Below are 25,934 nucleotides of genomic sequence, written 5' to 3' on the forward strand. Positions count from 1 at the left end.
GAAATAGGCGACTTTAAAAAAAAAAGGTAATGTATTATATGTCTTACTGTGTTAACGGTGTAGCCATTCTAAAATATATCTTCAATATGACACAAAACACGGAAGAGTTTCGTACTCTACTATTCATCCAATTTAAGTCAGTAACGTTTTTCATAGCGATTGGATGAATTTTTAAGTTAATATTATATTTAGATAGTTTCAATCAATCGTTCTATAGGATATTTGTGATTGGGCAACTGTTATCAAATGTACGCCTCACGTAGGCATATACCTGTTCACATCTCTATATGAATTCGCTGTTTAATATTTTAGTGTAAAAGTCCCTGTGATTTGATGTTTGAATGGAGATATATTAAACATAATGGCAGAAACATTGCAAAGAAATACGTAAGTTACATCATTTCGAATATGTTTCGGTAGCTAACATTCGTATCATAACTTCATCACAATTTGAGGATTCTCTTGAACATGTGTAGGTACCTACTATGCATTGGTAATCTTAACTTCCCAAAAAAATATAGTAAAATATCGTTTCATTTTGACCTCTTTAAAGTGTTCTAAAACTAATCTTTCAGTGTAATTAACTAGTTATTACTTCTAGCATAGAACTTAAAATTTGAAAAAAAAACATAGGAACATAGTGGAATTAACTTATTTTAAAGTTTAAAAGATCTTTGAAAATATTTTAGATATACAATGCACTTTTGATGGTAATTTTGATTCTCTTTTTGACAGTTTTGATTTTTCAACTCTTTACAATACACTTCCACACAATCTTATCATACAAAGGCATCCTGCTTAATCAAATGGTTGTTTTGTTAATATGAACGATTATTATTATTATTATATGATTATTATTGGAAGTGTGCTGAGATGATTAAAGCTCCTGATTAATCTAAAAATGATGAGTTTTACCCATACTATTTTATTATGAGGTAAATAAACTTGACCGTTTTGTATGTATATGACTTTTGGTTTGACTTTTTTTTTGCAAGAACTGGAATTGCATTTATCTGAAATACTTATAGAACTAGTGTCCTAGGAAATACCTTACCAGGAAAATTTGCATTAAAATTTATCACTTGGCAGTGAATCAGTAAACTTTGTCTGCAAGATAAAATCAGCTGAACGTTCGAAATATAAAATGCATCTGTGCTATTTGCGCAGTCAAATTTCATTGACTGTTTAATCATTTGTGATATACAGTCACTGATCGTATATTGTTTGTTTATGTCCTTCCGTAGAGTAATATTTTAGACGTCGTCAAATTTACAGGTTCGTGGAATTTTTAACTTCATTAATCTCAAATGATTTTTTTTACCTTAACTACTTAATTTTGAACAGCTGAAGGAGTTGCGGTATATAAGAAATATCCATAATTATTTTTTTTACTCGGATCAAAACAGAATAGAAAAGCTCGGCAAATGCTCGATTTTAACCTGTTTATAAGCTTTGTATTAATAAAATTTATGCTTCGAGAAAATGTAAGGTTATTCTATATGTAAAGAGAGTATCAGTCACATAAAAGAAAATAGACAAGCCATTGATAAGTACGCTATCTTAGATCTATCATATGACATATCAGAAACTTAACAGAATGATAGTAAAATTACTATTAGTAAATATAGATACTTTTGCCCAATTTCAGCAAAAACATACCATCAAAAACTAAAAAAGTAACTGATAATTTTATAATGCTTTGTGGTTATTATACTGCAGTTTTAACGATTCACCACAAGCCCTACGGTTAGGGCTAGAAAACCAGTGTAGGGCCACTAACATTTTTACGAAAAAAATATTTCACAAGCCATTTAAAAGTAATGCAATTTTATGACAGACGATTTTCGAGCTTGTAAGTTTCGTTATTGACTGACACTCTAACAGCAATATAATATTATAATGTCATTTCCAAAGTTTCTGCACTCCTCACTCTTATGTATTAGTTATCGGAATCATAATATATATATTACGGTGTATGTTTGTCCTATAATGCATATATATGTAGGACTCGGATCCCCGGAGGTGCGATTGGGACACTGAAGTGCGATGGTCCACGCCGAAGTACTACGGTCTTTTTCGCTGAAGTGCGATGGTTTTGTGTATGACGTTTGAAATATGTGACGTTTTCAAAATACAACATGGATTCGAAGGCAGGAAAATTGGTTTTGCAGAATAATGTTTCATGCTAATAAAGGAAAGTAATGGGGGAAATGAAACGAACGATTCAAGTCCCGAACAGTTTAACTTTTAAGCATTACATGTTGAGGTTAAAAACATATGTTTAAATATTTTAGGCAGCAAAGTGGCTGAAAGATGAACTTGGTCACCAAATGGGCTAACCAGTATTCTGAATTATTCCGCAGACTTTTTGTACGACAAATACAGTATACTAATCTTAATTTATCTTTACGTAATTGGCACATGATTTTGTATGGGCAATTTTATATAAAAAAAAGAGAATGCTAGTATTAGCAATGTTTCATTTTTTTTGCTATTTCAAGTTCACATAATGTTGTTTAATTCCCGAGATAAATTTAGCTTTAAAATAACACAATCGCTCTAGTCTAATTTTTTTTATGGCTTCAGTGTTGATGGTCTACAACATGTTAGACATAAAGTAACCTGACTAAACCCTATGTGTACTTCCCAATTGATTATCCTCAAATTTATTTTCGTAAAATAATTGACAAGCCTCGCTATTAGTGAAGCATATATTTACTTGGCGGTATTTTACTTCGTGGATACTGTTTCGTCCTCAGGTATGTATATATTGATGAAGAATTATTGTGAACAATTACTAAGTTTTATCATAATAATTTAGTAAATCAGTGGCGGATCCAGAAATTTTAACAAGCGGGGGCCTGTTGACTGCTTAAGAGGGGGTCCGCTCAAGTCATGCTTCAGTGATTCCATATATAAGCCACAGAAAAGGGGGATTGGGTCCCCTGCCCCCCTTTATCCGCCTCTGTAAATGATATTGACACTTCATAGTACTATTAGAAAGTAAAATCACAAAAATACTGAACTCAGAGGAAAATCAATACGGAAAGTCCATAATCAAGACCTACACGCTGAATCTGTTTTTTTTAATTTTTAACTTGAAAACCTTATTCCATACTCTTGCGTGCTAAAAGGAGAATAGGAAAGTTAGATTAAAACAAACGTAAAAGTCTTTGGTATGATTTAAACAGATATTAAACCATCTTCCAAATTAGAGGCTAGCAGCTTATTTTGTCAAATCTTAATGGTGTTATTTTAATGAAACAGCTCATATATTTTGCTTTTGAACAAATTCTTAGGTTGACCATCGCACTACAGCGTAACCACCATCGCACTTCAGCGTAAATATCAACAAGTTAACGTCACAATGTCACCATCGCACTTCAGCGTGTTAACCATCGCACTTCAGCGTAGACCATCGCACTTCAGCGTGACCATCGCGGTTCGGAGTACCATCGCGGTTCCGAGTCCTACATATATAATCATATTTTCAAAGATGTGCTTGTTCCTAATCAATTCAATGTAACCAATAATCAGTCATGATATGAAATAAGGAGAAGTTGTATGATTGCCAATGATACATGTATTCACCATGTATGTTATATTTCATATGATTAATCATAGTTTATACACTCTAATATAGGGTTTCCTCACTTTAAGTCAATCTACACAGACCTACTTGTCTTTTGCAACTAATCATATATACACAAAGGATTAAATTTCTATCTTTTCAGAGAAAAAACTTACTTTATTAATAATATAATTCGGATAATTGTTTTTATATATCTATGACTGAAAACTGCATTTCGCTTGTCCGTCTGTCAAGTTTGGCAAGCTTGAACCCCCTCCACCGTTTTTATTCCCTCTGATACATATATACATGCACGTACACACACCATGCATTTTGTTTTTTTTTATGCATCGTTTTTTCAGTTCTTTCAAATAAAGTGTAAAGTAAGTGAACTTTAACTTTTTGTATGCATATGACTTTTGGTTTGATTTTCTTTTGCTAGAATTAGAATTGCATTAATTGGGAAGACTGGAGCAGGGAAAAGTGCCCTAGGAAATACCATACTTGGGAAACTTGCATTCAAATCTATCACTGGCAGTGAATCAGTAACCTATGTTTGCAAGATGGAATCAGCTGAACTTCAAGATGGCGAATTTGTCCAAGTTGTAGATACACCCGGAATCATGGATACATCAAATCTTAACGCGGTGAATGAGGTAACAAAATCAATTGCATATTTATCTCCAGGCCCACATGCGTTTTTATTAGTATTACAACCAAACAGGGCTACAACAGAAGAAATAAATTCGCTAACGGAGTTAACAAATCTGTTTGGAGATGATTCATACTTGCAAAACACAATAATAGTAATGGTACGTCGAAATGAAATTGAAAACGAAGATGGAAGCCTTATGGGTATCCATGCATTTATTGAAACTAGATCCTGCGATGCAGTAAAAGACCTGTACATCAAGTGTGGGAAACGAATCATTGCAGTTGACAACAAAGAAAGAGACGAGGAAATAAAAGAAAAGTTTAGGAAGGATTTAGTAGATATGATTAAGAAATTCAGCGGATATTATTCACACGAATATTTTAAAATGGTTATAAAGTATAAAGAACTCGTCAACGTCATGGCCAAACAACGGGAAAAGCAAACTAGGGAGATTGACCTAGTTAAGGCGACATACAATTTAGAACGGCTAAAAATAGATCAACGGAAGAAATTGCTTCGACAAGAGAAAGAAGAACGCGAAAAGATCGAAACAGAAGAGTTAAACAGAAAATTTGAAAGGACAATACAAATATTAGAGGAACAGATAAAAGAGAAAAATAAAAAAAGCTGTGTCATATCATAAAGTCTCAAAACCATATATATGTACTTAGTCGATTGTTTTATAGTGATTTAGATTGTAACATACTGTTAACTGATTTACTCTTATTTAATTTTTGATATTTTTATCTATCATGTATGTTTGTTTTGTTCACACATTGATGTCTATTTTATAAAACTTTCGAACTATATTACAACCTTCGTGACATTTCAAACAATCACTTTTTGTCCGGTAGGTGTTTGCATTTGAATTTGAAACTACTGATTTATATGGCAGGGAATGTGGATGATACTTATACGAAATGATTAAAGTGAGGTTCCTTAATAGTGACAATGTCTAATTTGCATATATGTATTTCTACAGTTCATGAATGCAGTCTCAATATATAATCGTTGCTGTCTTTTATAACATTTATTCATAGATACCACCATTTATTTACTAAGAGTAGATCAACAAGTTTTTGAACGGATGCCAACGAATCAATGAAGAACAACAATGAGTGCCTACAGCACAGATAATTTTCTCCATCTAATGGGAACATTTCTTTTGTGTCTGAAGATTTTTTAATTTGGTAGCCCTGATTAACAATATAAAGCTTTAGCACACCAGGTAACATAAAACATTTAAAAAACTTATAATTCATTTTCATATTAAACATATTAGTCTATTTACATTAGTCATGCTATGTTACATTTAAATTCACCAATTTAAAGATCAGGAAAAAGTGTTATGATTGCCAAACGAGAAAAAAATAAAAATGAAGGATATGGTTTCAAAGCGTTTGACAAAGGTCACAAAAGAATGATTTTTTTATATCATATTTATCATTTATGTAATTAAAGTTTATCAACGTTTATTATATTATCATTGCGCATTTATATAATATTTATGAAATTCGAAAAATGGGAACTATGATTTTTGACGGAAATAACGACATTATTTATGGTGTATGCATTTTGTATAGTCCCAGGTGAAGAATATCCACAAATAAGACTTATTTAACACCTCTATTAAGAAAGAAGAAGTAACATAGACATTCTGTTTTATCATCAAAGTCAGTAGTATATGTTGTGAACCATTTAGTGTACTGACTCAATCCACCAAATATTGTTCTCAATCCGGTTAAAACTATGGTTATCATATTTATTTCACTTATAACATAAAATCAAACCGACATAGATTAACCAAACTCCTCTTGCTTGTCTTTTACTTAAAATTTATGTTCATATATCAGATTATATGATTGTCGGGAGTCTTCGGAGGTAATCTATTATGTTAATAGATAAAATGGTGTCGAAAATAAAATACACACACACAATGCTGATATGTATTATCCAGTCCATACATTGTCAATTGTTTTTAAGACTTTTCGTTATTTGAATAAACGCCTAACTGTTTCAACATCGAACGTGAGAATTTGAGTAAAATCGATGAAAATTAATTTGACAGGTAAATCCTTTTAATCATATATGGTAGTTTGTTATCATTCATCATTTGGTTTGCAAGCTGTTATTGGCCTTTAAAGTAAAATATGAATCGAATCATAGGTACAATGTAAGAAAACATTTTTGCTATAAATTTTCTTTTGTAATTTGAAAAAATAAGCGATATTAAATAACATCTGTAATATAATTAAATACACCTGACATAGTCATGGTGAAATAAAATATATCAAACATGAAAATTCTGTATTTTTGTAAAATATAGTGGGGTTCGTGTTGTTTATTCTTTAGTTTTCTATGTTGTGTCATATGTACTATTGTTTTTCTGTTGGTCTTTTTCATTTTTAGCCATGGCGATGTCAGTTTGTTTTAGATTTATGAGTTTGACTATCCCTTTGGTATCTTTCGTCCCTCCTTTTAAACATATGACAAAACAAATAATTTTCTATATTTACATGAAAAGAATTGCATAATACTTTAGAAATTTGCACATTTCATTAAAGATCTACATCAATTGATATCTGTTATTTCAAAATCCAAAATGGAGGAAGAAACCCCAGTTACATAAGAGGCGAATAATTCGACTAAATTTTGTTTTTTAAGCGGATAACCGGCGGAGCGATATGTCAGAATAAAAAGATTAAACATGTGTAAATAGTACAACAGACTTACGATAGTGGTGTCGCTCAGCTTAGTTGTTCGGTTGTATCTATGCCTGCTTTCCAATATTAAAATGACTCGGATAGAAATGTTAAATGTGATCTGTTTTCATTCCGCTATATTGAGCGTTTTGTCCTTTGTGCGATGGAGTGTTATGAAAACAAAAAGCAGTTTTGTGCGTCCGATGCGCTTATTCAGCTTCATTCATTAGTAACACCCAAACCCAACATTTGAAAGCCCGGGAGGATAGATACGCAGAAACGCTCTGATCTTAATAAATCAAATAGTAAATACAATGACCGGTTTTCTTTGATTTTGAGATTTGGAATGGGTATTTTTTATTCACCAAATAGGAATTAATCATGAAAATCATGTCTCTATCGAAGCACATAGTGCTTAGTATACAGTCACCAAGCAGGATAAAAATCAGAATTTTGATGAAATTTGACAAAATAGTTCTTTTTAAAACTAAAGTAAATTTTGGTCAAGGTAAAATAGAGAGCAGGCTTCGGCAACATAAACATTCTAACCATAAGCATATCAGATATGAATAATTTTAAAACAAACATTATAAGAACGGATTATTTTTTGTCGCCGTATGTTCTCTGTCCTAAATACCAATGCAAATTGGCTTATTCAAATTGTATTTTCGTGGAAAATCAATATGTATTTGATATGTGAAGTCATTTAAAAAAAAACGTATGCATAATTCTTCTGAAAATGCCTGTACGAAGTAAAACATATGACAGATGCTTCTCATTCGTTAGCTGGTGGTTCGTTATTTTTTGTTAAAATTTTTAATTTCGATTTATATCGAAGAGAGGATTTGAAAATTGATAAAAAAGTTTCCTTGTAGTGATCAAGATGCACGACAGATTGTGTTTTGACTACGCAGCAAATATTACCCAATGCTAGTCAATAATGAAATTGATAAGGCATTGCATGCATCCGAAATAATCATGATAATACCATGAATTAACACTGTTGAATGGTAATATAAAATGGGGAGTTACTGACAATGACGACTTAAAAACAGTTTGTTTCAACCTCATTGATCGTCAATCACGCTTTATAAGTTTCATGAGAATTCAGCGCCCGCAACGACAAGCTCCAGATATTCTTTCTGAAAGACTAAGCAGACTTGTGGCGTATCGTCGCTTTTATTTTTTTGGTCAAGAGTAGCCAATCACTGGACAAGAAAAACAGAACAACAGTATCAGCTTCTGTTGTCAACACTATCGGGAAAGAAGGCTGGCAAGAATGAACAAGTGACTTGTCTAACTCCGATTAGTCAGTAAACATTGATATATCTACAGGTAATCTACTTACTATATATAGACTTTCAATATCATATAAAGTTTTCCTATCAACAAATTTTCCTGACTTTTCTTTATTTTCATTCTGAACTATACACCTGTTACATGTGGTCGATATTGACTACAGCAGAAAACATCTTCAGATGTTGCAATACACACCACAACAATTGGGCTTAATGAATATCATGTGCGTCACTGATGAGTCTTATGTAGACGAAACGCGCGTCTGGCGTATCAGAATATTAGCCTGGTACCAATTGACATCTGTTTCATTGTTCATATCTCTTTATTTTCCCAAGTTGTACCAAATAATACACAGACCAAATTTAAGATCAAACTGACTATCTACTGACTTAACGAAGTATTTATAAACAGTAGAATGATAGCTTTTAAAATATCTTGAATAAAGGTCACTCAGCTTTACATTTTGAGTCATTTCAGGTGCACCACTTTCCTGTAGTCTAATTTGATAATTTAATAATGTTTTAATAATGTGCTAAAATGTAGCTTTCATTAGAACCTACTAAAATATATTTGTAATGTATGGGTCACATGGCTATAGGTTGTGCAAAATTGTAGATTTTGTAAATATTATTCATGGATACCATAATGTTGTGTGATAGAAAGGAAACAACCAATAAAAATATAAATATGATATAATAATATGAAAGGAAAAAATAAGAAAACTATGCTAAAAAGCTTTTATTGAGTTTTCAGAATTAATTTCTAGATTAACGGACTCGTTTTCATACCAGAAAACAAACTGTTTAAAAACATAGCATATTTTAGTTTAAACTCAAAATTCCTTACAGACCCTCATTAGGAGTCATGTTCTTTAAACTCCCATCGTCATTAATCAATTCGATTTTGCAAGATGGCGGTAAACACTTTACCTTCGTCAAGTAATACTCTTGTCGATTGTGTTCTGTTTTCGCTTGTCATCTTTGGATTCGCAAGACGATAAATGCGTGCATAGCAGGATACACTTTCTTTGGGAAGCATTTGGTCATACTCTTTGTTTTTAGTTTCAGTGAAGACGTGTATGTTTGTGATAAAAACAGTGGCAAACGATACCAAATGGATATCAAACTAATAAGTCGAAATGAAATTGAAAATATTAAGGTCATGTCAAAATAAAAAAAAACAAAAAATAAAACAAAACGTCATGAATATCAAGTAAGATTGAAAAAAGCCCAATAAAACATAAACCTTTGATCCAAATGTTTACAATCTCAGGCGAGGTAACTCGTGCTTTACTTTTTTAAAGAAGTAAAGTGTAAAAATATTTTACTCAATAACATAGAAAGTCCTTCTCATACTTTTTTTCATATTCTTTTTTTTTTATCATATTGCTGCATAAGTGAGTTTTTATTTACTGTTTCCCACAAAGAGGCAATCTATAGGTTGCACGTTGTAAATACAGCTGTTTCTCAAACCACGCATCTTTTGGGGAGATTCAGAATATTCATAGAAAATTAATTTTGTTTACATACTGGTTCCCAGTTATGATCTCTGTGTTCCATCTCACAGAGACATAACTTGGGAATGTTACTAGTAAATATACATGTGTATATTGTCTATATTGAATCTGTGATAACCTTTAATTCGAGGTAGGGGTAGTTAAGAAAATTAGTGTTAGTTTAAACTATGAGAAATTCAGGACATTAAACGTTGAAAATATGCCACACAGCCCTATATTTTGACCTTTGAAAAAAAATTGTAGTGCATATGAACTTTCAATTCTAGGATTTGTTTTTATTCCAAACTTCATGATAAAATTGGTTCAGTTTTAGCCGTAAAGGAGTTCCTATGTGAAATTGCTTTGTCAATATTTACAGAAATGCAACCTATAACAGTTATTCGCAATGTTATAAATACAGAACATATGTTTGTGTTTAAAAAACATACCACTGTCTTTTATCTTACGAGTAGTTTGATCCCAAAGCAGAAAAAAGAATACGAAGAAGAAATGGTACCATTGAAAATGAGATTTATCTCCACCAGAGACCAAATTACAAGGAAAACAACAATAAAACCCCGTTCGGCATTTCACAATGGTTTGCAACTCTTTATTTTCATTTTATCAATTTGCGTACGCGAGTTTTTTTTTATTAAATGTTTTCAACCAAGGGGCAATATATACCAGTTATGTGTAATGTAATGTTTTCATGTAAATCATGTTATTCATGTAATGCATATGCATATTTTTGGCATGAAATACCTTTATCTAACGAGAGAGACAAAAGGACGTCAAAGGAAATAACTTAAACTGCAAAGTACACTATAAAAGACCAGGAAAAGCAAATGTAAAACAATTCAACGAAAGAATTTACGGCCTGACTAATGTTCAAGTCAATAGCCGTAAAATAAATAGGATATACAGCAACTGCAAGGTTTTAAAATGTAACTCATCAGATGTAAATAAGTCAGGAATCTGATGTACTGTAGTTGTCGTTTGTTTATGTAATATATACGTGTTTCTCGTTTCTCGTTTTGTCTATATAGATTAGACCGTTGGTTTTCCCGTTTGAATGGTTTTACACTAGTAATTTTAGGGCCCTTTATAGCTTGTTGTTCGGTGTGAGCCAAGGCTCCATGTTGAAGGCCGTACTTTTACCTATAATGGTTTACTTTTTAAATTATTATTTGGATGGAGAGTTGTCTCATTGGCCCTCACACCACATATTCCTATATCAAAGTACAAACAATAAATCTTAACAAAAACAAAACGTCACACAAATGACATAGTATATGTGCAAGTACTCGCAGTTAATGAAAGTATTTTTTTTATATAGATTACTATTCTATTATCATTTCCAATTCCTTTGAATAAATTGTGTTTTTGTTCATTGCTTTTAATATGCAAAACATATTTAGAATTGTTCCCAACAGTTGGCTTTTGATCATTTTAATATTGTACAATTACATGTTTCCGTTTTATAGTTAAATAGTTGATTTCATTTCAATTCACTTTGTTAGTTTAGATATTTTATTTATCTTTTGCTTCAAAGTGCGTTTGTGTTTTCATCATGTCTATTTTGTGGTTTATTTGATTAGTCCTAATAAATGGAGTAAGTCGAAAAGTGTACAATTATGTTGTTTTTAAGTTATTTCGTTATCTTTATTTACATAATATTTATTGTTCGGCAACATATTGTTGGAAATCCATACACCAAAAACAGCGTTCTCTTAGACTACATTGTGTACAATTGAGGTAAAGAATCACCAAGAATATTCAATAAAATTTGTAAACTTATAAACCTTTTTTTTCAAACGCACAATTAAAGAATTTTGAAACAAATATGAAAACCATCCGGCATTGTAAAATATTGTTTTAACTATATCTTATCAGGATAAAACTCGAGATTTTGGCATTCGTGCTCTCCAAAAATTATAAAAATTCAAATCATCTTATAATTCAAATATACTCCTGCAGCCCATGTAAAAATAATGGCGATAAAAATTTGTAAATACATAATATTCAAGTCTACATTCAAATGTAAAAACTGCATTTTTATGTTTTACGGGAATCGTTTCCTGTTGTTTGTAAATAGCTGTAAATAAGGACGAGAGCAAGAATCTTTTCATATTTTTGTATAACCATGCAGCGCTTAAATTTATACTTTCTCGATAAGAGTTTCAAACATGTTCAGCTTTTGTTTGCTAGTATCGTCGCAACCATGTCATCTTGAATACCATCTCTTCATTATATTCTGAACGGCAATCTATCAACTTTTTTATTATTGATTAGATTTACTTTTCTATAATATTGCTTTAGTACAGTCAATTATTTCAAGAGCATATTTTGAACTACTTTTCAATAACAAAAATATATTAAATTTTCAAGTGTTTGCCTTTAAGGTAGCACAATACAAAGATTTACAACTCCATCTTCCAAGTTTTAAAATGCTATAACTTTCTTAATAATGCTTGAAAATTTATAAAAGTGGTAGTTATGGATAGTTAACAGATCACCCTTTCAAATTAATGCAATGTTAGTAGTATGCAAAAATTATGTAACCAATTATATTGTTAACTGTGTCTAAAATATTTTTCACCAAATTTCCACTTTCAAATGAATTTAGCTTCTGCATAGGCATCCCTAGAGGGTTGATTTTATTATATGTTGTTCCTATGGCCATTATCTTCAAAAGGGTGTCTCAGATTTCAGATAGAATGTATAGAACAAATTTTACACCTAATTAAACAATATCTTCTTTTATGTGGTTAGGATGTTTACACTTATTAGAGATTGATGAGAGAATGGAATACCATAGAGACAATCTGAAACACTATTTTGAAGCCCATGATGTGTTGATTAAGATTTCGTTAAAATTTTCTGTATAGTTATAGAGATGATAGAGCTAAATTCATTCAAGTGAACTCACCCAGATTTTGCCACTAATTACATAATAATTGATTACATAATGATTGCATAATAGAAATATTGCATTCATTTAAAAGATTAGTCTTTTGTCTATCAATATATACCTATTTTATTATTTTCTATGCATTCATAAGAAAGTTACAGCATTTCAAAGGTTAGTGATTGGAAGTAAAAAAATCTTTGTATTGTGCTACCTTAAATCATTTCATGTACATTCATTGTCTTCAGGTATTTCAACGGCACTGAAATAACGGTATTACTTGTCACTTATTGCATTTCCTTTGTGTCGGGACAGCTCTTCTGTTACCTGATATGGAGAATATTTCTGTTTTCGACACATAATGTCTGGTTGCTGCCCCATTGATTTACGTTATAGATAATGCATATTTTAAGGTTTTTCTTGTCGTAGAACATACCGAGGGGTGTCAGGATTGATCAAATGAAAGACCGACCGGAGGGAGGTCTTTCTTTGAACAATCCTGACACCCCGAGGTGTGTTCTACGACAAGAAAAACCTTAAAATATGCATTATCTGACTTATATACCGTAAAAAAATGTAATTTTATAAAGATTTGTAAAGTTTAGTATCCTATTTTACCGACAACACTGAAGTGGGATATTCCCTTCTAATGCGTTCAGGTTTTAATACGCCCTGCGGCTCATTAAGAATAAAACTCACTAAATAATTTAGATATAAACCTATTAAAATTTATTATCCATACACAACTTAAATATAACTGCAACTGCATAAAGTAAGATACAAATGTATTGTTACCCTTCGATAACTGTGTATGACAAATACAAGACACATTGTAAGTAATTTATTGTACCACCTAGCTTATGGAAAAGGGGGAGGGGATATGTGTTTTTTGTCTTTTTGTTATGTTATTTCTATCGCGGAAAAAATATTTTAATTTTAACAATTTTACTTGAACGAAAAATTCAGAAAGATTGTCTTTTGAATAGCAATACATTTTATTAAAAGATAATCAGGATATCATTATATATCCTCCGCACCCCACCCTTTTGTCATTTACGTTAATGTTATTCAATAGAATATAAGAATATCTTATTAGTTGATTATTTGATAGGGTAAAAGGTATACATACATTTTAAAAAAGTTGACGAATATAAGTACATGTAGCTATAGGTCACAGTATGATTTCCTATTCAGTGTATCGTTCTGAACATGCATGAAATATTTGCCACTAGACGTTAAGCAAGCAAACAAAAATCAATCAACCTATTCAAATCTTACACAGGAATATGTTAAATCTAGATTTATTTTATGAAAGTCTACATTAAAATTCATCTGACATATATGATAATGTTTCTTTATTGTAGCGATAAATTAAGAAAACTTCAGGTGACTTTTTTCTAAAGTTAAAATGCGGTACTACAATGACGGTTTCTTTTAAACCTATCATCAATTGAACTTCCAAAAATCCAAATAGGCAAAAAATAACCATAAGACGAATAAGGTTTTGATGTAAATCATAGATTGCATGTTTATCAAGGAAAATAATGACCTCATACAGGTCATTATTTTATGCCTCGGAGCATATATCATTGAAACATGGTATCGTCCGGGTTGATTCTGAAAAAGAATGACCTGTCGTTCTGAAAGAAAATAACTCCATATAGGTATATAATTGTTTTGAATGACCACTGATTGGAAGATACTATATCAAGAACGAATTATTATATTGCACGTGGAAAATAACTGGTTGAAACCACATTGGAAAATGAATTTTAATCTTTTCTCATAACTTACAACTAGGGGGAATGGATAGCAGACTCAGGGAAACCAGCGATAAATGAAATGTTTGTAAGTGTTTTTACCCAGATTAACTCTAAATTGAAATTCAAGATGATTGGATTCAGATCTGTATTTCATTTGGTAATTGGTTGGTTTTGTTGATTATTGTTTGATATGATATTTTACCATTGCATTGCCCGTAATTCATTCATTGTATTACCATCTTTTTGGTACTTCATGTTTTAATTTTGAATGATTCTAAGTTACGCACATATTTACACGGATCAACGGTCCAATTTTACTGTTAAAGAAGCAGACGCAAAACATTTTTAAACGCCAATAACAAATACAAAAGTTCATTAGCTCATTGGACAAAACAAAAAAATATTCATATCTAGAAAGGGAATGCAAGCTATGCATGACGTATTGATATCGCTTAATTGATGATTTTCGAATTTCAAGAACAAAAAAAATACATAAAAACAAAGATGTGTGTTATTCTCTGAATTAGTTTTTTGAATAAATCTAATTATGTTTTTTAGCGGAATTAATTTAATTATTTTCATTTCGCCATAAAAAATGAAAATGCCGTAAAAGTCATATTTACAAGTTTCATTTTATAAACCGTTGAAATTTTAGAGCTTAACATGCATAACATATCTTTACAAAATAAATAAATAATTTGCAATATATATCATAAAATAAACTCTTAGAGATACGACTGTATGGTAAAACAAAAACTTTGTTGACGAACAATTTAAAAAAACTGACATTTTAAACAAATACGGACATCATTCATAACAACTTTGATATGGATACGATGCATTTGATAAATATTGCATAACAACTAACATATATCGTGTTTTTCATTGAATCGTAAGCACAATGATGACACTTTTGTTTCGATTAGAGTCCAAGACGTTTATATAATTCTATTTTGTAATCTGACTTAATAGTTTTAGCCATAGAATTTTAAAGTCACATATACAAAGCAAGCGGTAAGACTTTCTAATTTTCATTTAAAAAATCAGTTTCGTAAAAATCTTTCATGCATGTTGTTTACAGGTGTAATACCACCATTAATTTCCCTTATTTATCTTTGATTCAAATAAAGAAATACTTGGCATGAGTAAACCTTTTGTTTTGAAAACAAACATTAACACTTATTCAAGAAACATTTACATAAAATACAAGTGGTAGGAACTTAACGCTTAAAAATGTTCTAAGATATTAAAAATATGTTTGCAAAAGTATGAATAACTTTTAAAATTAAGGATGTTCTTATCCGAGGCAAAGAACCCTAGCCATATTGGTCACAACTTTTTGGAACGTTTGTTTCTTAGTGCTCTTCAACTTTGTTCTGTTTTGACTTTCAAACTTTTTTCACTAGTTAGTCTTGTGTGGACGAAACGCACGTCTTGCGTATTAAATCTTAAACCTGGTACTTTTTGTGATAATTATAAAACAACAATCATCCTAATTGAGGGTTCAAAAATCAATTTGATCATGTTGTTACAGCAGAACAGTAGAACATCTGGACTATCTGTATGTCCCTCGGTAATTGGTTTGTTTTGTTGATTGTAGTTTGGTATATAATTTTACCATTGTATTGTCAGTAGTTCATTGATTTTTTTTCTATCTTCTTGATGCCTAATGTTTAATTGTTTGATGATTCTAAGGCATGCACGTTATGACACGGATCAACGGTCCAATTTTACCTCCAAGTTGATTTGAAAAGTTATAAAAAAATTTAAAGATGCCTATCTGAAATTAAATAATCATTTTTATTTTTACTTATCGTAAAATAAAATTCTTTCATTTCACAGCACTAAATCAAACAACCAAATAAGCTTGAATTTTGTAAGATCAAAATCTAACTTAACTAGATAGAATGATTTACACCAGTCAAGACTAACTTTGAAGATCATGACTAGTCGAGACAGGTCTAGACTGGGTGAGACTGCGTCGAGAATAGTCGAAACTAGTTGTAACAGGTAGAGACAAGTCGAGCATTGGTCAAGACCATTTCAGACTACACCAAGATTATCAAGTATTGAATCAGACTAATTTAAAAGTAAAGTTAAGACCTAGTCGAATATACTTAAATACAGCTAAGTACAGACGAGCCAATGTCGAAACTAGTCGAGTAAAATGTGTGCTCGATTTAACTGGTCGAGCACAAAAACTGTTCAATTCAGACTTTGAGCAATTTGTAGTGTACTGATCATCAGATTTCTAAGTTAGGACAGGTGCAAACAAATATAGTGGATCTGAATGTTTCACTAGATACCAAACTTTACCCTGATCTAAAACAATACTGTATTATAATATATTGTTATTGTATATTATGTTATTTTGCTATAGCATTATGTTTGCTTCTGCAATAAAATATTTTCATTCATTCATTCATTCAGTTGAGGAAATATGACATAAATCTCTGAAACAAATTACTGTGTGTTTGCATCATCCACCTGAGTTTAGCAGTTCATAAAACAGTGATAACGTGTTCAATAAATCTACAACGTATACACAACATATACATGTTATAGTAAAATTTATAAAATGAAAATCATTTGATAGTAATAGTAGTATATAAATCCCATATACTCTTCATCATGTATTATTAGCCTTTTTCTTATTCTAAGCTTATCTTTTTTTATTATCAGAATTGATTTGGTGTAAAAATGTGAACAATAACAATGTCGACTTTACTTATTAACGTATAAGTAACTTCAATTAAAACATGTATGAAAAAGAAAACTACTTTATTTATTTAGAGTTAATCCAATACAAGACAGTGTAAACCAAAAGACGCAAAATATCTGTCCAATTTTAGGAAAAAGCATGGTAAAATATTAAATATGAAGGTTTTGTATGATTGCACATGGGACAACCACGAAAAAAGGAAACAAAAGGCTCAGTAACAGCGATATTCCTTTTTTCTTTTTCATTTCAAATTTGCCGTCTGGCAACATCCCACTGCATTTACAAGACGGTCATATCCAACAGTTTTGAAAAAAGTCGTTTTCAGATACAAACGAATCGGTTGTTATATCACAAAAATATTTATGCAAAGATTGTTTTAACGAGAAACCAAATATAGAATAATATATAATAAATGTACAATTAGTATAGTTATCAAAGGTACCAGGATTATAATATTAGCATTTAATAGTGCTGAATTGATAAGCAATGGTATATCTATATTCAAACATCAATTAACATAAAAAACTACAACTGATTTACCCCAATCGTTGACAATATACAGTTTAGTAAAGTCTTGATTGAAGCACAAGGCGACAGGTTGCATGATTCCATGATGTGAATCCAATGGTATGTCTAGTACTTTCCAGTCCTGTTTTATATACATTCTATGATTCATAATTAAACCACTTTCAAGAGGTATATTCTTCAATTTTTTCGATGCATCTTCTAATCTGTGAATGTTATTCGATCCCTGACCACTGACGTAGATGTGTCCATAGTCATCAGAGCATATGTCAGTAGGTGTATCCATGGTGGTAGTAATAGGAATGATGCCGATGTTTTCTTGTGGTCCTATTTCGTTATACTTCATATAGTTTTGACCACCTATACAATATAAGTGAGTGTTATTAACTGTATGAAACTTCACAACAGCTGCTTCCATTTTACATCCATTTGTAGATATGTGTGTAATGCTACTGGAACTTAATAAAAAAAACAATGAAATCATTTAAAAACTTATTCAATACTCAGTCAGTTTTTGTTAAAAACTGCTTTCATAAATAAAATATTTGGTATGGAAGTTTCGCTTTATCTGCAAAAAAACCACATATATAAATCATGTAAATGTATAATACATATTCATGTTTACAGTGACGTTTAGTCCTGTTAACTATTGTGCGACCGTTTGATATGTTGGAGGAGAGGAATGTTTTGCAAAATCGACTGTTGTAATCTGTGGTTACAGGAATGCGTCTGTTGTTCTCATTTTTTTTTTTAAATAATTGTATCCTGCAATTTTCATATTGCCGAACAATTATATATTTTCACATTTGTATACAAATATTTTCTGCGTTTTATTCATGCAGAACATTTATCTTATTCTTATTTGTGTGCAGTGCATATATATTACATGTATTTAAAGGGAAAGAAGAGCGATCATGTATTTTGTATAAACATTTACAAGAAAAGTAAAATTCTTGGACTAGTTTAAATATCGGTCTATTTCTGTAATTTGTTCTTACATACTTTTGATTTTTTAACTCTGTATGCTTACATTGCCTATGTAAATTTTAAAACTGTTTGTATGCACATTGAACGACAAATTTATGTGACGTATACAAATTTTATGACGTCAAACACTCAAGTCAATCCATGTGTTCGTAGATAGATGTTTTTGTGTTCTGTTAAATTGTCCCTTTTAAAATTGTTATGCGATGATGACTGATGTACCCATATTTTGACTATTTTATTAATTGTGACTGTTTATTTAACGCATCATGGAAATATAACGGAATTTGATGAGACTGTTATTAAGGAGAGAGGGTTAGCGCTATAGATTCAGGTTTAATCCACCATTTTCTACATTTGAAAATGTCTGTACCAAGTCAGGAATATGACAGTTCTTGTCTATTCGTTTTTGATGCGTTTTGTTATTTGATTTTGCCATGTGATTATGGACTTTGCGTATTGATTTTCCTCTGAGTTCAGTATTTTTGTGATTTTACTTTTTTCTAGGATTTTATTCATTTATCTAATCAAATTGATGACATTTTTATGCTGACAAGTTGTTTTAAAAGGTGGATATTATGTTTTTACTAGACTTGCGTGTAATCTTTAAAAGACTCATCCGTTACGCACTAACAAAAACCTTGAAAAAAAGGCCAAATGAACTAAAAAATTAAAGAGAAAGAGAAACTAAAATTCCGAAATATGATTTTTAGGACGATTTTGCAAAAATACAGCTTGGATTATCTATTCCTGGGGCAAAATATTAGCCTTAGCATTTAACACAAAAAAAAGTTTTGTGAAAAGAAAACAATAAGTTGACAACAACGAATTATGTAGCAAAGCAAGGCTTAAAAATATTTTGGATACATTTCTGCAAACAAAAGGAACCAGTATCGTTCATCTAGTTCAATGCACACCTTCATATCTATATAATATAAATCATAACTTATTAATCGTTAATTTTTATCTTGTATTGCTGATCATATATTCTGTTGACAGTTCCTCTTTATCTTCTATTTTGGTGTATCTAAACCACAAACAAATGTAAAGTTGATATCTGTATTTGAATTATTCTTTGTTGACCTATTAGAAGACCTTAATCTCTTGCTTTAGAACTTTCGCGACAAGGGTATTTATTTGTTTTAACCTTTAGAATTATTTTACTTTATTTATTGAATAATTTGATTATATGTTAAGATTCGACATATATTTAACCGATTTAATATAGTAGTATGCTTACTATTTGTAAAAAAAGGGAAGTAAAACACTTTTTGTTCAATACAAAGATATTTACACAGAATGACCCATTGTTTGTAAGTTTTAGTAGACATATTTTTTTTTTATTTTACCAAACATTTGGTCGTTGAATTTTAAGACCGTTGGTGAGCATGGTATATTAAGTTATATATTTTGTGTGAGACGACCTAATCTCAATTTTGAATGATGTAAAACGCAATAATTAGCTCATGTTGACATTTCCGTGAAAGGATATTTATCCATTCATTGTATGATCCTTGTAATATATGCATACCCTGAATTAGATATTCTTTACACTCTACACTAATTCACCAATAAAGATACGAGTTAAGTCATTTGATATAATATCATAAATATGACATTCTGCATACATCATACGTTCTGCAAGTTACACATAAATCAGATCAAAACTTACATTTGCTCGTGATCAACATAACCTGCATACATACAACCATCTTTGTTCACGCCAAGATAACATGTAGAGCTCATTCCAGTATTTGGGAATGCTGACACACATGACACGGACGTGTTAAGATCGTTGCACGTTGCTTTGAATAGTAAAACCATTCTGTCCGGATCAATTTGTAGGACACATCTGGAGTTAGGTTGTGTAATATAGCCTATATTTTGACTCGATATGGCTACATCATATGGTTCACTGTCTACATCAAGCTTCTTTAGATAATGTCCAAGAGGATCAACTAATATCAGATTCTTTTTATCATAGTCACATACCAAAATGTTCCCTTTTATTGTAGCTGCTATTCCTGTAATCCTGCCGAAGTCGTGATTGAATTGGCCTATGTAAGAAAAACTATGTCTCACATCTCCAGGAACTGCCAATACTTGTGCCATCTTAAGTATTTGGAAAGAGACATTAGTTTTGTAACTTTTATTCAGAACGATATGTACTTTGAGATAATGCTATCACTTGATTAAATCTTGCAATTTATATAGAAGTCTATAAAATGAACCAACAAAAAAAGAGTAGATCCGGTAAGGGCCGATTTTGGCCTCGAATTTCATGTTTATCTGACGAAAGATGTTGGACACTTTTTAAACACCTAAGTGTCTATTTCAGTTGATTCAATTAGTTTATGTGAAAGAATTTAACCGATTTAGTCATTCAAAACATCCCGATTCAAGCTTAAATATACAAAAATTATCAAATATGCCAAAAAGAGTAACTTTTCAGATGGTTTTTGTCAAACAATGAGAGTAACCGCATCCGTGTTCATCCTCAACCTTTATTATATGTTATGTATTATCATCGAATACAACTTTCATTCTAATATTAAGAATGAACACAAATGCGGCCACCTTCAATTTAGACGGTAACCGTCTAAAATTTAACTAAAATGCGAAAATTGTGAACATTGCAGTCATTGAGCATGACTTAATATGTGTGCATTGTATTGTCAAAAAAAGTCCATATTTATGTAGCAGAAGCATTCTACTTTCTACTTTTTTTGGGCAAAAAAGGGGTCTTACTGGACCTACTCCTTTACTATGTACCGGCTCCTCTAGAATAGAAGGTACTATGCTGATAAGGAAAACTATATATATAATTCTAAAAAATAAAAAAATAAAAAATTGCACAACGGTACTTATATAAGATGTGATTATACGAAGGTGTTGTTATACATCGTATTGACAACTATTTTGGCATACCAAATAGCCATCGTCAGTGTAAATAGTTTTAAAAATACTGATTGTAAATATGTATAAAAGATCAGTAATAACAGGTGAGTTTTGGTTTATTGATTTTAATCCATAATCTTGAAACTGGATACTCCAATATACGTGACTGTATATAAAAAAGAAGATGCGGTATGATTGCCAATGAGACAACTGTCCACAAGAGACCAAAATGACACAGACATTATTAATTATAAGTCACCGTACGGCCTACAACAATGAACAAAGCCCATACCGCATAGTCAGCTATAAAAGGCCCCGATAAGACAATGTAAATTTAAATGTGTATATTTACATTAAAAAATGAGTGAAAAACAAAACTATTAGTAAGTCTTATTGATGCCGTTTGGATGATGTACTTTAGTTCCTTTATAAAAAAAACTTATCTAAATCTAAATCCTCGTCATTTTTATTCCATTTCATATCCACATTATTTATAAATATAAACCAGGCAAACAAGAAAAAAACAACTCATTGACTCTTCAAACGATAACCGCTGTCATGATTTGGATTGATAGGTAATGTAGATATGAAATGAAATAAAAGTTAAGAGGATTTAGATACATTCATCATTCATGCCAACAACATCCCTCCAAGTATAAAATTTACTCATGAGAAATCTAAATCCTAAATCGCCTTCCTCGATACTTCAAGTTCGCTCACAGATGGCATCATATCCATAGATCTATATTACAAACCAATAATTAACACTCATCAATATCTGTCTCCTAAAAGTTGCCATCTTCTCATCTCACTAAGAGCATCCCGTCAAAAACAGCACATCCTAAGTAGTGATTTCATAATAGCCTTTTCATGTGAGCCTTTGAAATGCATTTTTGTACTTCTACTTGTACATATATCTCCGGTGTGTCGAATGTATGAATGAATACAATGTGGTTATATAATAAAACTTTAAATCTGCATTTCTATCAGGATCAGCTATGTTTCTTTTTTTTTTATAATAAAATCGCGGAAAATTTCACCTGGAGCTTCTCGTGAGGCTTAAAAGAAGCTATCAATTGCGTTGCTGCACTCTTCAAAAATATATAAAATGTGTTTTAGTTTTAGGAAATATGGTCTAAATATGAAAAGAGTGATATCTTCTATATTAAACCATTGTGGTGACGTCAGCCTATTCATTTACAGTGGATTCTTTTTCTAGATTCATTTTATATACTTTTGTTTCCTTTGTTTGCCTAATTACATTAAGGTTGAATTGGCCAATTTACTGATTTTTGTTCAGTAATGGAATTAATTTAAAAACTTACCTTTAATTTTTGTAATTTATATATGCCTGTACTGGGAGTCGAACCCGTCCATGATTTCTCTTAAGTGTCACTTACATCAACATATCGACGAAACCTTTCGGCTATCAATTGGTAACGATTTACTTGTCTAATTTATATATATAAATGAATATTTTTTAAACATCGGGACAACGGACAAACATGGATTGTATCTTTATATATACAATAATAGGCAATCGTATAGTATGAGTCGGTAGCCGCGAGGTTTCATGGATATGCTCAATGAGTTAAAACTTGTCGGCTTAGGTTCGAATCTTGGTATTTTTTTGTTGTTGTCCCTATTCTCTAGTGTTTCAGTTAAATTTCTAATTCTTTTTAAGTTATTTTGGAAATTTTGTTTAATAAAAGCGCATTTGGTCGTTTATTATCGGATCATTGTCAGCTATTCCACATGTTAGAAACAAAAATGTTACCATTATAGGTGTCAATTTTTGTTTTATAAATCAATATAGTATGTTTTGGTCTGTTTATTTGCAAATTATTATACTAGAAAATCGTGATGTGCCAAGAATAAGACATCTTGATAGAAATTACGGACACATGCTTTATATATGTGCTATATATATGTATTTTTGTAAAGTTGTTGTCCCCAGCTGTGACACATTCCCCATTTTCATTCTCAATTTTATTAGAAATAAGATCAAATGTGTCTCATTTTGTCAAAACATATAATGTTCAGATGTCTGATAAATGAAAATCTTTAAGAGCAGACGCGTTGTGTAAAACATGTATTTGTATTGTTTTAACCATTTGAATGTAATATATAATTTATTGTAATGCATCGTTTGTCACGATAACATGGTTATTTAAACTCACTTATAATGCCTTCTAATTAAGAAAAAGCTATAATTTCGAAAAGACACTATCACAATAGTTTATGTTATAGATACAATGGTTAAGCGTTATTTCATGAAAAAACAAACCATTCGCCCTGCGGGCTCATGGTTTCTTTTTCAAGAATTACGCTTATCCATTGTATCTATATCACGTTAACATTTAACTTTATTGCAAAAAATGACAGACTTTTCATAAACAATCTAGTTAAAATTAGTTCTCCGCACTTACTCCTCGTTGTTTATGTCGCAATTGAGACATATAAACAACAAGGGACAAGTGCGGAGAACACATTTCTATTAGATTAATTGTTTCGTAAGCAATGCCTTGTTTGTTGATGGTATTCTTTGTTTGGATACAAATCAATTCTGAGGAGTCCGTTATAAGTGGCTGATTTGGTCTTGTAATTCTGCCAATATGATATATTTTGAAATACCTTTTTATCAGTAAATGGGATACATTCTAGTCATGAATACTCATGCATGGCAGTATATGATACGAACTTGAATTTTTATCTTAGACAGGAAGAAAGAGAGATTTTAAATCATGTAAAATAACAATCACAGCTTTATGAAGGCCCTACTTGATCATGTTAAGATTAGTAAATACTAATTAGGTTATCCTTTACAGATTAAGAATACTAGTAGTATTATGAACATACCTTATTTGCTGCGTCACGAATCTTGTAAATTACTTCCTCGTGTATTTATAACTATTGATGCTAATTGAGGCCTTTATTTGACATAAATAAATTGTAGCTCGTAATTTTAAATACAGAAATATTGCTAGTTTAATACAAAAAAATACTTCCCTATTTTTTGTTAAAGAATGCATGGTTAATACTTTAATATGCTTAACATGTTTGAAGAGAAACAATATATTTTGTTTAATATTTATGAATTTATTTATATTTCTGTGATAAACATGACAGAAAGGAGTCAAGCGACATCCGTACACAATGTTTTGTCTTATTTTATGATAATTTAATATTTTTTTTAACGTATTACCGATTTAATGTGACATTTTTGAGCACAACAGTTTTTAAGGACTGCATGATTTAGCTCACCTGGCAGAAAATGGCATAGCATCAATTGGCGTCCGTCGTCGTCGTCGTCGTCGGTTAACGTTTACAAAAATCTAACCCTCTGAAGATATTTGGCGTAATTAAACCAAAATTGACCTTTGCGTGTCTTCTTTATATATCCGATAAACCTGCCCCTCAACCAAAATGGCCGCCATGGCTTAAGGTAGAACATTTATCTAATGGTTATTCTCTTGATTATTGTAATAAAGGTTGATAAACTGCAAAACTGTTCAACAAATAAGTCAACATGACTAGAGTTGTTCATTGACCTAAATAGGAGTTATTGCTCTTAAAAGTGTTTGTTTTTAACAAAATTTCATGAATATTTATCATCTTTACAAAAATATTCTCTAAAACTACTGGTCCAAATTAAATCAAACCTGTCCTTAATAATCCGCCGGGTATCTTATTTAACAATGAATCTTATGACCGTGACCATAAACAAAAATGGCTGTCAATTGCAGTTTAACGCTTAAATCTTTCAAACTAAAGCATTTAGAGCAAATCTGAGACGGATTAAGCAAAATTGTTCACAAGTGGTATCTACAATGAAGTCAGCAAAATCAAAATTGTCAGTTGACCCCGGAGATAATGCCCTTTAATTTTGTCCACTGGGCCAAGTTTATAATACATTAAGATAATTGCAAACAGTTGGAATATTAATAAAGTAGGATCTACACCGTCATCAAAAACAGGAATTTTTCATATGCATTTGTGTTCGGGTCTAAATTGTGTTTTCTTTCAAGGTGAGCGACACAGACTATTTAGAGATTCTAGAATAGAATTTACCTACGAATCTAGATTTTTTTTAATACAATTAACCGCTCTATTGTGAATATGAAAACAAGGAAAACATAGGGATTTGGTTAGTAACAATTGTAGAGAAAACTGGTCTATAACCCGCCATCTACAGTTTCGTGAAACTTATAGATAACATTTGAGGTAGAGAATTTTACATACTATAAAAAGTTAAAAGGGCTGACAGATGTGGATTTCCAAAAGAGGTTGGCTTAAAATAATCATATTATGGTATCCTGACGCCATAAAAAAGTAAATGCTATCGGATGCGGCGAAAAAGTTTAAAATAGACGTTAATTTTTTAATTTCTTCCTGTATAATTATAATAACTA

The 25,934-nt window shown here is 31.0% G+C and overlaps 1 protein-coding gene across 1 annotated transcript; it reads left to right on the plus strand.

Annotated features, from left to right (window-relative positions):
- Positions 1-306: 306 nt before the first annotated feature.
- Positions 307-4,869, plus strand: LOC134700950 (GTPase IMAP family member 7-like). Its single transcript, XM_063562096.1, has 2 exons — positions 307-387; positions 4,014-4,869. Exons 1-2 carry the CDS (start codon positions 362-364, stop codon positions 4,867-4,869), a joined length of 882 nt encoding a protein of 293 aa, XP_063418166.1. The 5' UTR covers positions 307-361.
- The last annotated feature ends 21,065 nt before the right edge of the window (positions 4,870-25,934 follow it).

Source organism: Mytilus trossulus, unplaced genomic scaffold, assembly GCF_036588685.1.
Source record: "Mytilus trossulus isolate FHL-02 unplaced genomic scaffold, PNRI_Mtr1.1.1.hap1 h1tg000210l__unscaffolded, whole genome shotgun sequence".
Classification (NCBI taxonomy): Eukaryota; Metazoa; Mollusca; class Bivalvia; order Mytilida; family Mytilidae; genus Mytilus; species Mytilus trossulus.